This window comes from Lipotes vexillifer, unplaced genomic scaffold (assembly GCF_000442215.2).
Source record: "Lipotes vexillifer unplaced genomic scaffold, Lipotes_vexillifer_v1.1 scaffold169, whole genome shotgun sequence".
NCBI lineage: Eukaryota > Metazoa > Chordata > Mammalia > Artiodactyla > Lipotidae > Lipotes > Lipotes vexillifer.
Window position 1 is genome coordinate 444353 of NW_006793375.1, and position 15386 is coordinate 459738.

At 35.6% G+C, this 15386-nt stretch overlaps 1 protein-coding gene across 4 annotated transcripts in view; it reads left to right on the forward strand.

Moving 5' to 3' along the window:
* Positions 1-12673, forward strand: part of AP1S2 (adaptor related protein complex 1 subunit sigma 2) — a 28500-nt gene extending 15827 nt beyond the window's left edge. The window contains exons 5-6 of one of the 4 annotated variants that reach the window (XM_007466321.1): positions 10521-10529; positions 11367-12673. In XM_007466321.1, the coding sequence (XP_007466383.1) occupies positions 10521-10529; positions 11367-11414 (57 nt within the window). In that variant the 3' untranslated portion in view covers positions 11415-12673. Of the gene's footprint in view, positions 1-5043; positions 5217-7139; positions 7535-10520; positions 10530-11366 lie in introns of those variants that run through there. The other 3 variants (XM_007466322.1, XM_007466323.1, XM_007466325.1) reach the window with 3 other exon arrangements.
* Positions 12674-15386: the final 2713 nt, after the last annotated feature.

Below are 15386 nucleotides of genomic sequence, written 5' to 3' on the forward strand. Positions count from 1 at the left end.
TCGGCAGGCGGACTCTCAACCACTGCGCCACCAGGGAAGCCCTATTTTATCTTTTTATGAGTAAACTTGATTGGGGTCTGCTAGAACAGCTTCTGGATAAGTGAGGTTTAGTTACATTAATGCTTGAAATAGAAAATACAGAAGGGTAGATACAGGGAAAACAGAAGGCGGAACAAATCTTGCCTTTCACTTTGCATTTAATAAGAAACAATTTGGCGAATGCCCTTGGTCACTGGTTTTTACGTTTTAATCATTTTGCTGTATGTTTGTTTTTTGAGCTCTTTTTCTTTGTTTGCTTTTCAGAATTTTGAGGATTTCCCCCTTGCTGTTTCATTTTAATTCATTTTGAGTCCACTGTTGCTATTCTGGTCTGTTTGTCATAATGAAAAGTTGGAATAACTTAAAATATTCAGTAACTGTAAATGTGATTTTCAAAAGTATTTGACAAGAGGCCACAGTAATAAATGCAATTTTATGTCACAATAGTTACATAAACCAAAAAAATTTTTGGCTAAATAATATAAACTTACTTATATTTCTTATTTTATAGTCTCACGTTTTCTATTGTATTCTTTTTTTCAATGCTGGTCCTGATCCACTAAGTTGATTGCATGAGCCCTAGGATTGGGACCTGCACAGGGACCTGCAAAGAGCATATTCCTAGCTGGTGGTGGTGGTTTTATGTGTTTATTTATTTATTTATTCATTGAAGTAAGTTGACGTGATTTTTTTCTTTAAAAAGTACTTTCTGAAAAATTGCAGGGTTTGAGTTCTTTTTTCCCCTATTGAGACATTCTTTTTTCTTTTATTGTTTCCTCTGCTGTCTTTTTTTTAATAAAAATTCCCATTATAGGAAAATTAACAAATACAGGCAAGCACACGAGAACATAATTTTACCCACCAACCAGAGACAATTTATTCTGGTTCTCAACTAGGGGTGGGGGTGGGGAAGTTGTGCCTCCTCAGGGGATATTGGGCAATGTCTGAACACATTTCTGATTGTCATTGCTAGCCGTGAGGTGCTACTGGCATCTAGTAGGTAAAGATCAAGGACGCACTGTTAAAGAACCAGCAGTGCCCATAACGGCCCTCTCAGAATAAGAAATTATCCGACCTCAAGTGTCAACAGTGCCAAGGTCCAGAAACCCTGGTTTAATTTAACATCACGTAATATATAAAAATTTCATTTATAGATTCCATTTACATTTATGGACTGCTACATCTTTTCAATATAATGTATAGTCCAAATTATAAATGACTGGCTGAAAATGAATCAAAAGTAGAAGGGGAAAAAAAACCCTAAAAATTGTGAAAGAAGGAGGAATGTGCTCAAGTAAATGGCTATAAAAATCACCTCTGTGTGGGCTTCCCTGGTGGCGCAGTGGTTGAGAGTCCGCCTGCCGATGCAGGGGACACGGGTTCGCGCCCCGGTCTGGGAAGATCCCACATGCCGCGGAGCAGCTGGTCCCGTGGGCCATGGCCGCTGGGCCTGCGCGTCCGGGGCTCCGCAGTGGGAGAGGCCACAACAGTGAGAGGCCCGCGCAAAAAAAAAAAAAATCACCTCTGTGATCCACCAAAATTACTTTTACTTGATAACCAGAGATAGCCCGTAGCAAAACTTATGGGATGTCACTATATAACTTAATTTCCTCAACAACAACCAAATCTGTTAACATCTATTAAGGTAATTGAGTTTTTGCCTGAAAACAGAATTGAGCATACCCTGCAGGCAGTTAGAACACTTGAATTTTCTGCTGATTTCCCTATCCACCTTAGGGATTTGATAATTCCTTAAGAGAGGAATAGTTTAAATGACCAGAATTTACATATATAGACTTATGTTGTACCTGTAGACATTTTTGTTGTTTTTCTTTTATACCCTATTAGCGTTAAAGAATTTACTTAGTAAAGATATTTAGAGTTTGAATATTTGAAATTCAGTGATTCCAAGAAATCTTTTCTATTTTGAAAATCCTGATTAAGTTTAGGGCATTTCAAGTTATGATCCTAATGGAAGAACAGGGCAAATACAATACAACTACTCTAAAATGTGCTTAAAACTATTTCTTTATAGTTTAAAATTATATTAGCTAGGTTAATTATTCTGCTTCTTTATTAAAAAAGTACAATTAACTGCCAGAGAAAGTAATTTCTCTTTACTATCTTATCACTAACGGGTTTTAGAGCAGGGTTTTAGGAAATGCAGTTAAGTTTTCCTCATTATTATTTTTAAGGCAAATGTAATAGAAGTAGACCAACAGCACAACAGAATAAGACAGCAGGAGATATGAATAAGTAATCCACAGATGAAAGAAAAAACACATGGTCCTTTGACTAAGGGAATGTAAATTAAAATATCAATTCACTTTTTTTTTTTTGGTTTCTTGGATTGGCAAAGAATAATTGTTTGCTTCTTATGAACACATAAATTTGTATTCCATTTTGAAGGATTAGTTTAGTGATATCTATTAACAGTTAAATGTGTACACCTTTGCCCCATTAGTTATACTGGAAGGAATTTTATCCAACAGAAATATACAAATGCAGCAAGACACATGCTCAGTATAATATTGAGCCATTGGAACCTAACCAAATGTCCATCAATGGGAAATAGGTTAAGAAAATTACAGTACAACCATACATGAAACTGTTAACCTGGCTTTGAAAGAAATGAGATCAATTTCTATGTAATGATATGGAAAGATACGCATCAAGTAAGAAAAGATCTAGGAGCAGGACATTAACAGTATTACCTCTGAAGGTATTTGAGGTCCCTCCCTCCTGTTTTCTAGAAGTGTAAAACATGTATTTTAAGTATAATTTTTTTAATTTACAAATTTTTTAAAAAGACAAAATGCTGCTCTGTGAGTGGAAGACTACATTGTGTTGTTCCTTTAGTTGAAACTAGAGTAGAATTTGCTAAAAAGGAAGTTTCAGCAGGTAAAGTGAAGCACTTATGTTCTCTTGGCCATTTTAACACTAACCATTTGGAGCAACCATATTGCTCTTGCCACATTGCTATAACTTAATGTAAAAAAATCGCTCGATTTTCCTAGTGCCTCACAACTGCTTTTGTAATAAGACACCGTGAGCCCTTTCATCTAAAAGGTACCTTATAAAGTGCTCTCATTTCTTCTCTTTTTATTCATTGCTAAAAAGAGATCTTAGTGCATTTGGATACTCTGCAGCCCTTTGGTCTTTAGCTCAAGGATTAGAGTTCCAGAGTTGAGAATAAGGACTTTGCCACAGTATTCAGTGAGGGGCAATAAAAAGGACCATTGTATTCTAGAACATGAAGGACAAAGGATACAGTTCAAGGAATAAGTGAAGCCCCTTCAAGAAAAACTGAAGTAGAGCAGTAACTTCAAATTACACTTCCTTATATATTTTTTTAATTAAATGTACATTATTTCTCTTTGACTCCATAGTGTACCAGAAAGAAAAATCAGGACACTAGGTTTTCAGTTTTGGATCCAGTACCACTAGTTTATTTAAGCACTCCTCATCTCAACAAGACTTAAGCCTTCAGATAAGTACTTGCTTACCAGTTTTCATTATAGTTTATCAGATCATTTTACTTTTGAGTCATTGGCCTAGTATAGTGAATATCTGGGAATTTTTAAGGTAATGAGGTTTGTCTTAGGAACGGAGGTGGTTTTGAGAGCAGGTGTAACTTAATTCCTTTCTGCTGTGTTTGTTGTCCTACACTTCCCACTACATCTGGTCCTTTTTGTAGGGATTAGGAAAAAGATTATTCTTAGTATGGAGGAAAGTTGAACATGCATGTATACTGAGAAGAGGAGCTAATGGAGAGAGCGATGAAAAACAGGAATGGAATAATGGGAAAAGTATATGCAGAGGGTGAATAGGAATGGAATCAAAAGCATTGGTCTTGAGTAAGATGAGTCTTCTCCCTCCTCTGTTTTGAGGAGATGAACGGGTTAAAGCTGTACCTTTTTGTTTTTTCCTCATGAGTTGGATGATTTGAGAAACTACATCTAGAGGAGAGCTGCAGGGACTGAGGAGAAAGAAGAGGTAGATAACTTGAGGAAAATGTTAAGGGTTTGGAATAGATTTGCCCAGGATTAAAGGCCCATTTCAGACTGAAAATAGTAAATATCTAATCTTTATTTAAAAAAATAGGTCTCCAAAGAATCTGTACTAAGGGCAACTTGTGGTTTATGTTTGTGTAATACACCTTGGTTAAATTTTTTTCTCACTATTTTCATTCTGGTCTTTATTCCCACACAATCTAAATCACTGACATTTCAGTGTATTAAACTTAGTTTGCTAGGTAGTAGAAGACAGTAGGTCTAATTCTGCACAGGACTATAAAGTCTGTGTATTGTAACAGACTTCATTCTCACCCTCCCCAATTCTTAATTAATATAATTATTACATGACTCACAAAATGTACTGGTGGTAAGAAGGCCCAGAATACTGGAGTTATATTTAATCCACTATAATGTTTTCCTCGTATATAAGAGAAAAAATAACTTGGTTAATTATGGGCATATCTGTCATTTAGCTAAAAATCAGCCTTAAATGTTAAATGGTCATTAAGGCATTTATTTATAGCACAGCTTTCTCAGCCCCTAGCAGTTTAAACTGGGCAAGTACTTAAAACGTGTTATAACAACTTAAAAATGGTTAAAAGAATACATTTATTTTTTTTAATTTTTAAAAAAAACATTTATTTTTTATTTTTGGCTGTGTTGGGTCTTCTTTGCTGTGCGCAGGCTTTCTCTAGATGCGACGAGCGGGGGCTCTCTTTGTTGCGGTGCGCGGGCTTCTCATTGCAGTGGCTTCTCTCGTTGCAGAGCGTGGGCTTCAGTAGTTGTGGCTCGCAGGCTCAGTAGTTGTGGCTCACGGGCTCTAGAGCTCAGGCTCAGTAGTTGTGGCGCACGGGCTTAGTTGCTCTGCGGCATGTGGAATCTTCCCGGACCAGGGCTTGAACCTGTGTCCTCTGCATTGGCAGGCGGATTCTTAACCACTGCGCTACCAGGGAAGCCCAATCAATACACTTATTTTTGTGGGTTTTAGAGTTTGTTTTCTTGAAGAATGTTTTTCCAGTGAGGAGGTTTTTGCCCTTTGAAGAGTATTCTTCTCAATTGACTGGATGATAATTTAAGTACAGTAATATGGATCACTGTTATAAAGAATAGTTTGGCTTTATCAACTCTTTTCTTTCCTAAAGGGTAGTAAAGGTCTGTCAGAATTGCCCTGGGGGGGCTTCCCTGGTGGCGCAGTGGTTGAGAGTCCGCCTGCTGAAGCAGGGGACACAGGTTCGTGCCCCGGTCCGGGAAGATCCCACAGGCTGCGGAGCGGCTGGGCCCATGAGCCATGGCCGCTGAGCCTGCACGTCCGGAGCCTGTGCTCTGCAACGGGAGAGGCCACAGCAGTGAGAGGCCCACATACTGCAAAAAAAATAAATAAATAAAATTAAGAGAGGAAACAAAAAGATAAAAAGCTGTAATATAAAGGCTCAAAGTACTGGTATTATTTAGGTGAAAGGTTATTTGATAGGCTTAAATTTTTCTTGTTCTCTGTGCAGAAAACATAACATGTATCACAGCAAGAGTTTCGTTGGGTGTAAGAAAGCATAGTAGAATATGTGCTGGAGTACTTACATGTATCAAAATGTAGTAGGATATATAAATTCCGTTTCTAATTATAATTTTGTCAAGTTCGTTGTTTATAGTTTAGCATTACCTGAAAAGTTTAATTACATTAAATCCCAAGGGATAGTCCCAATTATTTCATTTAACTGATATTTTCATAGGGAATTTTGCTCTGATAATGATCTATCATTGGGGCTTATAATTTATATTTTTTACACAGAGAATATTGAAATAGGTTCAGAGTTCATTGACCAAAATACTATTATTAATACCATTGATACCGAAATCAAATTCCCTCATGAAAATGAAGCATCTAGGGGTTCAATTTATTATTAATATTATTTTAGCTTGCTGCTTCATTCCACAATATTCTGAGTGGGAGAAAAAAAGCAATTATATCTTTAAACTGTTTAGGAATTATCTGAGGATTAAAATTTAACTGGCTTTTTTCCTCAAACACTTTTGTATTTAATGGTTATTATTTAAGTATAAGTTATCTGTTACATATTTTATTCAAACAGTTTACATGAGTTTGTAGCCTAATATTTCAAAGTGCCAAGTTGAATAAATATTAAATTGAGGATATCTTGAAAGCACTCAAGTAAGCAGTTTTAAACTTTTTTGAGTCACAAGCCTTTTGGAGGGGTATAATCGCTTTGAGAGTCTGATGGGCCATGGGCCCTCTTCTCAGGAAAATCTGTACCTAATTTTGTCTCTAGTTTCAGGGAGGTTTTGGAGTCCCTAGACATTCTTCTCTTCTGTGCACTCTAGGGTCAGTTTAAAACCTCACCTCAGGTTATCTTGTTGATGTGAGAAACATCCTTTTAGGTACATTTATAGAGAGAAGGCATAGACATTTAACAGATCTGTTTGGAGAGTCCTTTAAAATCTTTCTCGAAGATTATTTTAAAAGTAATATCCTTAGTTGCAAGGGTATAGTCTTTGGAATTGTTTTTTAAGCTAAGCAAACCATTGAAAACCTCTATTGCTACCAAATGGGTGACTACTTTTCTCCTTTTTTCTTGGGAAAGATTTTCCTTTAGGATCTGTAAAAGTTCATGGTCATTCTAGGATGTAATGATTTTCATTAAGGGATTAAATTCCTTTGCTTCATGTGGTAAAATCCTGATGAACTTGAACACTGGTGGGAGGGAGTATTCTAACTGGATTTTGAGTTAACTCAGTATTTACCAGATGACTTATACTGAAAAATCTTTTCAGAGTATTTTTAGTAAATACAGTGCTTTCGGATTTTGTAGGACATATAGGTCATCATATAGATTATCATTATATACAGTAAAATTATAAAAGATGAATCTGAACTCCTGGGCATTGTTTAGAAGTTAAATATTTAGCCATGAACCAAAATTCTAAAAACGAACAAATTCTAAGTTGCAATTAAGATTTCTTAAAAAAAAAAAAAGGATTTCTTTACTGTGCACTAAACATTCTAGAAATCTGATTGTGTCTATGTCAGTTTGTATACTGTGTGTAAGAATATATGCATTTCTTTTGTAGCCACGTCATGAATATTTTAATGTCCCTGTGTACTAAATGACTACTCATCATCCGTGTATGCAGAATTTCACAGAGGAAATAGAGAGCTGATATGCTCATGAAAGAAAATACCCTCAGCTTGGTGACTGATTATCTTGTATAATAATAATAGAACATTTCAGAACCATTACCTTTATAATTGTAATAATTTACCATTACCTTTATAATTGTAATAATTTTCCTCTTTTCATCCTCTTTTCTGTTTTATTTTCATTCGATATGTGATCTTGATAGAGCTTTTCCTGCTTGCAGCTGGTTTAATTTCTTCTTGAAAAAATATGACCTATGACCATTTTGAGTAATGCTCCATCTTAAACACATACGTGTCATCATTTATGAACCATCTGTGATTAATCGTGTAAGAGGAATACCTAGCAATTGTTAAAATGTTTACCAAAGAAAATATAGCTGAAACGCTAGGGCAGAATAAGCAATGCCATAATATAGTGTGGTTTCATCTTCAAATGTTGGCGGGGGGCGGGGAGAGCTATATTTAGGGTGATTATATTATAGTCTATATGAGCAAACATTTTCTAATGTATCACATAAAAGTGTATTTGGAATAATACAAGAAAGTAAAATCTACTATTATATAATATTTAAGGTAAAACATTCACAGTTTCTAAGAAATTTATAATGCCACATTTATTGAATCACATTTGTGCTATACAATATCAAACAGTCCCTTTAAGAACTATTAGAAAGCTATGTCAGAAAAGTCTCTTCTGCAATATCTGTTATTCAATAGTAAGTAATCCTTTCAGAGTATTAATATCTGCTTTATTTTATATAGTTAAGATTCTAATATTGCTTAAATACTAATATTTTACTAGTTATGGTTTTATAATTGTCTGCATTTACTTAATGATTTGTTAAATATGGTTTTATATTTCTGAATATGAAAACCTTTAATATTGATAATTTTTGTGTATACTTTTAATAAAACATGCAACATATATTATTATAAAGGGGAAATTACCAGATAATTCATTGTTTATGTCTAGAGAGTTTAAAGCCTGAGTTAAGTAACCTATCATTAAACAATACATTCAAAAGATGCTCAAACTGATTTACCATTGAAAGAAGACCTGTGAAAATGTGTATAAGGCAGGTATGCAGATCAGTTGTTTCCATTCTTACCATTCTCACTGTACCACATGACATTTGAAGCACCTGGGTGGGCGGTCAAATGAGAAATTTAGCATTATATACATTGATAGCGTTGGGAAACATTGGTCTTCCGTTTCCATTTTTTTCCTCTATCCCTCCCCCAGCCCTGCAACATGTCATTCATGTGGTTTTAATGCTGCATAAATATGCATTCTCATGCCTGTTTGCTTTGGATGCTGTGTGCCCAGCTGTAACAAGATGTTGCTTCTTTTGTTATTTGTATACAGCTGCTTGCTTTAAACTAGTAGATTCTGAAATACCTTTCCTTGCATGTCTAAAATAAAAGTATTGCATGTACTTTGTCTCATGTGAATGACTTTTTTCTTCTCCATCCTTTTGATAAATAATATATTTCATATTTTAATTTTTTCAGGTAATTTTTTTAAATTGTCTTTTAAAAATAACAAAATTTACTAGTTTAACCATTTTTAAGTGTACAGTTCAGTAGTGTTCAGTATGTTCACATTGTTGTGCAACAGATCTCCAGAAGTTTTTTATCTTGCAAAACTAAAACTCTGTACCCATTATAGACAACTATTCCCCACTTCCCCTCCCCTCAGCCCTTGGTAACCAACCACCTTTCTACTTTCTGTTTCTATGGATATTACTAATTCAGATAATAGTTTTTCTAGGTAATTTTGAGCTACAATTTCAGTGTGAACATGTGAAAATTAATTTTATATTATAAATACAACTGATTAAAAAACTCTAACGTACTCTTTGTATAAGTCTCAAAGGAAGAAAATGTGTAAATGATTCTTTGAAATTAGGCCTTTCAGAAAGGACAGATACTTTAAATAATGCATATTTGAGAAGTAACGTGGTTCTCTTCAAGAAATTCTATATAAGATTGCAAGCAGTGAACACATAGGAGAAGTCTGACCAGCTCCAGGGAATAGGATAGGGGGACATTTTTGCATGGATAAGCTAAGAATGTTAACTATAGAATTCAATGTAGGCACCCTTTAATAAATACATTAAAGGTTATATGATGTTTTAAAAATTATTTAACATTAAATGAAAATGATTCTTTTTAAATTGTCCCCTTTATTTAATACGTATGTGATTCAGATGTCAGTCTTGCAGTGTATTTAATGTTTAAGGCTAAACATTATTATAAATGAAAGGTTGGCTTACATCATTCTTGGGAGTGTTGCATCACTTCCATTAAACTTTCTTTTAAAGCTATATCATGAAAACTCTGAGACATACAAATAGAATAGTATAAGGAGCTGTCATGTACACATCACTCAGCTCCAACAACCATCAACTCAATGCTAGTTTCATAAATCACCACCCGACCCTGCCTTTTTTTTTTCCACCCCGCCTTTTTTGCCTATTTTACAGCAAGCCCTAGACATCCTACCATTTCATCTTTACTACTTAAGTATGTATCCCTAAGAGATGAGTACCACACCCCCCAAAATTAATAGTAATTCCTAATGTCTTATTCCTGGTTGGTTTTTTTTTCCTAATTGTCCGAAAAATGCATTTTTATAATTGGTTTGTAAGAGCCAGATTCCAAACAAGGCTCACATTTTATCTGGTCTCTTTAAGTCTCTCTTAATCTTTAACAACTCCTCTGCTTTTACCCTCCTTTGCCTGTTTTTGTTAAACTGAGTCCCCTATGCTGTAGAATTTCCTCCATTCTGTATCTGGCAGATTATAATGGTAATGTTTAACTTGTTTTCTTATCCTCCATGTATATTTAGGTCTGTAGCCTGGTTAGGCTGAGGTTCAATTTGGGGGGGGGAGGGGGGCAAGAATACTTAATAAAAAATAGCCTTTTTTCACCAAAGCTGACTTTTACCCATTTTTCATTAATACACAAACATACTAAAAGGTCATCATATGAACTTTATATATAGAGCTGATTTATAGTAAGGCTAAATACCTTCATTTAGATTTCAGTTGAGTAATGTATCAGCTAACATTTTTTGAGCACTTTCTGTGAATCAGGCACTAAGCCTTATCTCCCTTAATCTCTACATATGAAGGTAAGTACTATGATCCTTGTTTTCATAGTATAAGGAATAAGGAAACAGACCAAAGAGTTTAAATAATTAACTTAAGACTATTTCATGTAGTGCTTTACATACAATTAAATCTAATGTATGGATTTGTGGTTTAATTAATTTTTCTTTTCCTTGTTTTGCGCTGTACCACAATTAGGATGCAAAAGTAAGTTATTTGGGTACAAAAATTGTTTTCCTCTGTTAAAATCTAGTTAGTATGCCTTTTAATTACAAACTTGTTGTTAGTAATACCTGAAATTTGACCTACTTGATCCTTTTTTATTTTGTGCTGTGCAAAATTAGACACTTTGGAAAAACTTAATTTTTTTCTAGTATGCCTGCTTTGTTTAGTCTTCTTTTGACATTTAAAAATGAGTATTGGTTGTGTTTACATAGAACAAAAGGCACTTTTGTCCCAGATCCCAGAGCATTCTTTCTGTATGTTGCTTCCACTGAAAGCATTGGTTGCTCTGGGGAGGTCTGGGAAGGTGAGTTTCTGCAGCCTTGCTGCTGGGGACATTTAAGTCCAAAACTGAGTAAAAACTCAGAGAAGAATAAATACATATGACTTGAAAAAAGAGCAGGGAAAACAAAATATGTGAAGAATGGGGAGAACTCAGTGGGGGTTCCCTGGTCTTTATTTAGGCGAGGTTTTGAATTTTAACACTAAGGTAACTTACCTTTCCTGTAGAAATGTCGGGTAGCTGTGGGTTTGCACCGCGTTTGCAGCGGGCTTGACTGCTTTTTGTGTTACAGCAATGGAGCCCAGCACAATTGGTAGGTAAGCAGTAGGTATTTAATGCATGCTGAAAATATCCTCCTGTGGTCTCTGATGTTTGGGGCAAAAGTCGCTAAATAAGCACTGGCTCTCCATAGTAGTGCCCATACTGCTGAACTGCTTGCGTTCAGCGTTCTCTGAAACTTGCACGCCCTTCCGTGTCAATTTCACATCCTCAAGCCTCCCCGGATCTGCTTACCAGAGTCTCACATTTTCCCTCCACAGGAAGCTGAAACCCCACGTAGCGTTCTTGAAGAAATTGGACTGACATAACTCTCCTCCCCTGTTGATGACTTCTTGTGGCATTTCACACACTGTAGATGGTCACTGCCTTCATGTCCGTGTTAGCTAGTGGTGTAAGATGACGTCTTGCCAGTATTACTGTTCTGCTAAGCTGCTTCATTCAGGCCTACACAATCTTTTTTTAAAGGGAACTTTGGCTAATCAAGTGATAACAAGGGACTTAAATATGAATTAGAATGAATGCAGGAAAAGAAGGTACTTTTTCTGGCTATTTTAAAGTTTATAGGTCTGTTTCTCTTGAATAGATTATTATCATTACCTTGATTATGTGTATCTATGAATATGACAGTCAGGCAATATACATTTATTAATTACTGTCTTTGGCAAAAAAGTTAAATTATGTGAAACCTGGTTTTATGAAACCAAAGACTAGTTCATTTTAGTATATATGCGAATAAAGGGAATTGACATGTTACATATCAAATGAATAAAAATTTCACTCTATGTTGAAACTTTAGAAAAAAAACAAATGTATACCAAAGACCCTTATTAGAAACTAAACACCTTAAAACAAAGGGAATACACAAAAGACTGATGGAATGATGCTATTTTACACTAAAAATTATTTCTTAGGCATTCCAGACCTGGGACGAGGAACAGAGATCAGCTGTTTCATAATAGTAAGCACGTTAAGGCCAAGGAACATTTGACTCCTGAGATAAGTTTCTTGTTGTCATAATCATTTAGTCACTTAGTTGTATTCTTTTTGATGCCCCCAAAATAAAATGGAAATGTTGACTTACCAGGGATTCTTAATAACAGTATGTTACGGAAAATGTTTTACTCCCTTCACAAAGTGTTGCATAAGTCATTGTTTAAAGCAGGAATATTCCTTCCAGGGTGCTTGTTACAGCCAAATTTATTTTACTCCCCTATTGCTTCCCTCCACTTAGAAGTGCAGCAAACTTTAGGGCAGCTTCCTTCCCTTCTATGGCACTGCCTAGTTATTGGAAGTCATAAATATAAAAACAGATACCACCTCTCATATGAAAGTGTGAGTTGAATGAGGTAAAATGGCACTAGTGGGCTCTATTTTTTAAGGATATACAGTTGTTTCAATGTCACTTTTATACATACTTCTATGTATGTAAACATGTCTTCACAGTTTACACTTTCATTTGTATCTGCTGGGCTGGATTAAGCTTTGTTGTGATTGTGACCAATATTCAGGCCACGTGAGCACGTCTTATCACATCGCCAATTAGTTGTAATAAATGTTCAATGTACACCACTGTCGTGTGTTTTTATCTGTCTCTTTCCAAAAGTTTGTCAAATTATAAAGAGCTGCTGAAGGAAGAATTTAAAGAAAAAATTTTTTGAGTAAAATGTTGAAAATTGACCCATATTTGAATGTGGTGGTGGTTAAAAGCACACACAAGATAAATGGCGGAAGACTTAAGGAGTCTTCGTGTACTTCAAGCTCATTAAAAAATAATGTGGAGTCTATGCTACTGAGAGCTTATCTACACATTTATTTTCAATCAATAAATACTGCTTTTAAAACCTTGATGCAGTTGACTTTCTCTTTCTGAATGAGCAACTCAGATCACTCCAGGTAATCAGAGGTATTCCAAATCAACTGGAGTCCCCGCCACACACACTAACTGGAGGTGCTAGCACACTTGCTGAAATGGACAGGTATGTGCCAACTACTGCCTAGTATGAATAGCAAATCAAAATTTTGCTTATCATGATAGTTAAGGGACTGCCTATTAACTACAGATAGGAAATGTTACATACAAAAATGTGGATTTTTTTTTAAGTATACTCTTTGATTTCTAGAAAAAATAGGAAAACAGTGAAATGAGGATATTTAAGATCAAAGAAACAACTACCATCAAACGAATTTGCCAGTCTGCTAAAAATAGATATGTGTGCAATTAAAAGGAAAGGATACGTGTAGATTTAAAGAGCCTCCAACATGCAGCTGTCTCTTCACTGAAAACAGGCATATGGCCTTCTGCTGGCAATGTAGAGTATAGTAATCAAATTGTAGGTTTAAGAAAGGCATTAATAACTCTAAGTTCAAGATGGACGTTTATCAGGATAATGACCCAGTCAGTGGTTTAAAAACTACTTCCTTCCATCCCTCTCATACTACCCATTAACACTTGAGGGAAAAGTCACCAACATCTCTACCTTGAGGACAATGTGGTCATCTCGTTTTTTCCTCCATGAGCTATTAAGATGAATATTCAGCTTTGAATGCCCACATTTAATTGTGTATGTCTTGGCTGTATTTAGAAAAGGATTGAAAAATTTTGAATTTAGTGAGAATTATTCAGCATTTGTAAATCCATTGGATACTTACAGAAAATTTTCAATCATTTTTAGGGTAGAGGCATTTAAATTCTGGAACAAATCAAATTTTCTTTTTCTTTTTTTTGGCCGCACCACATGGCCTGTGGGATCTTAGTTCTCTGACCACGGATTGAACCCCGGCCCACGGCAGTGAAAGTGCTGAGTCCTAACCACTGGACCACCAGAGAATTCCCACATATCAGTTTTTTTTTTTTCCACATATCAATTTTTAAAGTAAAATGTATTCTGGACCACATAATTCCTTTCCTTTAGACTACAGATTAAAGAACTTTCATTTTCCACAGATACCACTCAGAAATCCCAATCTTGAAGAAATTTCTTTTCCTATTTCTGTTAAACTCAGTATTTTGTGCATCCTTAAGTCCTTATTTCCAAATCTCAAGTTGCCAAATGCCACATACTTGGAAACTCGAGATCTCCAGTACGTCAGTGGAGAGGAGGTTACTAAGAAAATTAAAAATTTATAAGGAAGTATGAGAGCATCTTTTCTTTTTTATGATCTGAAACCTAAGAATGATATTTTGTCTTAAGCTTTTTATTTATTTTTTTGGCCATGCAGGGTATCTTAGTTCTCCAACCAGGGATCGAACCTAGGCCCCTGGTAGTGACAGCGTGGAGTCCTAAGCACTGGACCACCAGGGAAGTCCGTAATTTTTTTTCAAGCAAGTTTCTCTGACCACTCTTTTTTACCAGAATTGCTTTAACACCAGGCATATTCAAGTAGCAACGAACTCTGTAACACTGTAAAAAAGACGAACATCCTAATGGAAAACTATGGGGTAGGAGGGAGGGGAAAAAATTGACTCCACCCTTTAGTACTTTAAGAAAGTGAATTTTAAAGTAAAAAAGCTATTCGGCTATTAACATGTAAAAAAATCTAACAATTATTAATAATTTGGTGGCAAACAACCAAACTTAATACCCATTAAATATGGAAAAATGTGTTTGGCTTAGCCAATATGTGCAGAGATGAATAAACACACAAAATTTACCAAACCGGCAAAGGTTACAGTAATTTGGTGCAGGAACAGCAAAATTTATTGTTGACGGTAAACTGTTTTGTAGTCTTTATGGAGAGCAATCTGGAAAGACTTCTGTATTCATATTTCTTGATGTAATTTATCCTAGGGAAATGACCAGTAATGTATGAAAGTATTTAAGGAAATCCACCACAGGATTGTTTATAGCACAGGATTTTTTAATAGTTCAAAACTTAAAATAACTTAAAAATCCAACAATAGGGATACTGTTAAATTGATAGATCCAAACTATGCAGTGAGTGAAAATAACAGTAACACTAGGGCTTGATGAAATAGGACGTTTGGTGTGAAAAAAAGCATATTCAACTGCAGACATATATGTTATCTTTGTGTTAAAAAAATGTGTACACACCCATATGCCCATAAGAGAAAAAAAAGACTTAAAGCAATGCTCCAGTGTTAATTGGTTTTATGTTTTGTTTTGTTTTTTTGCGGTACGCAGGCCTCTCACTGCTGTGGCCTCTCCCGTTGCGGAGCACAGGCTCCGGACACACAGGATCAGTGGCCATGGCTCACGGGCCCAGCCGCTCCGTGGCATGTGGGATCTTCCCGGACAGGGGCACGAACCCGTGTCCCCTGC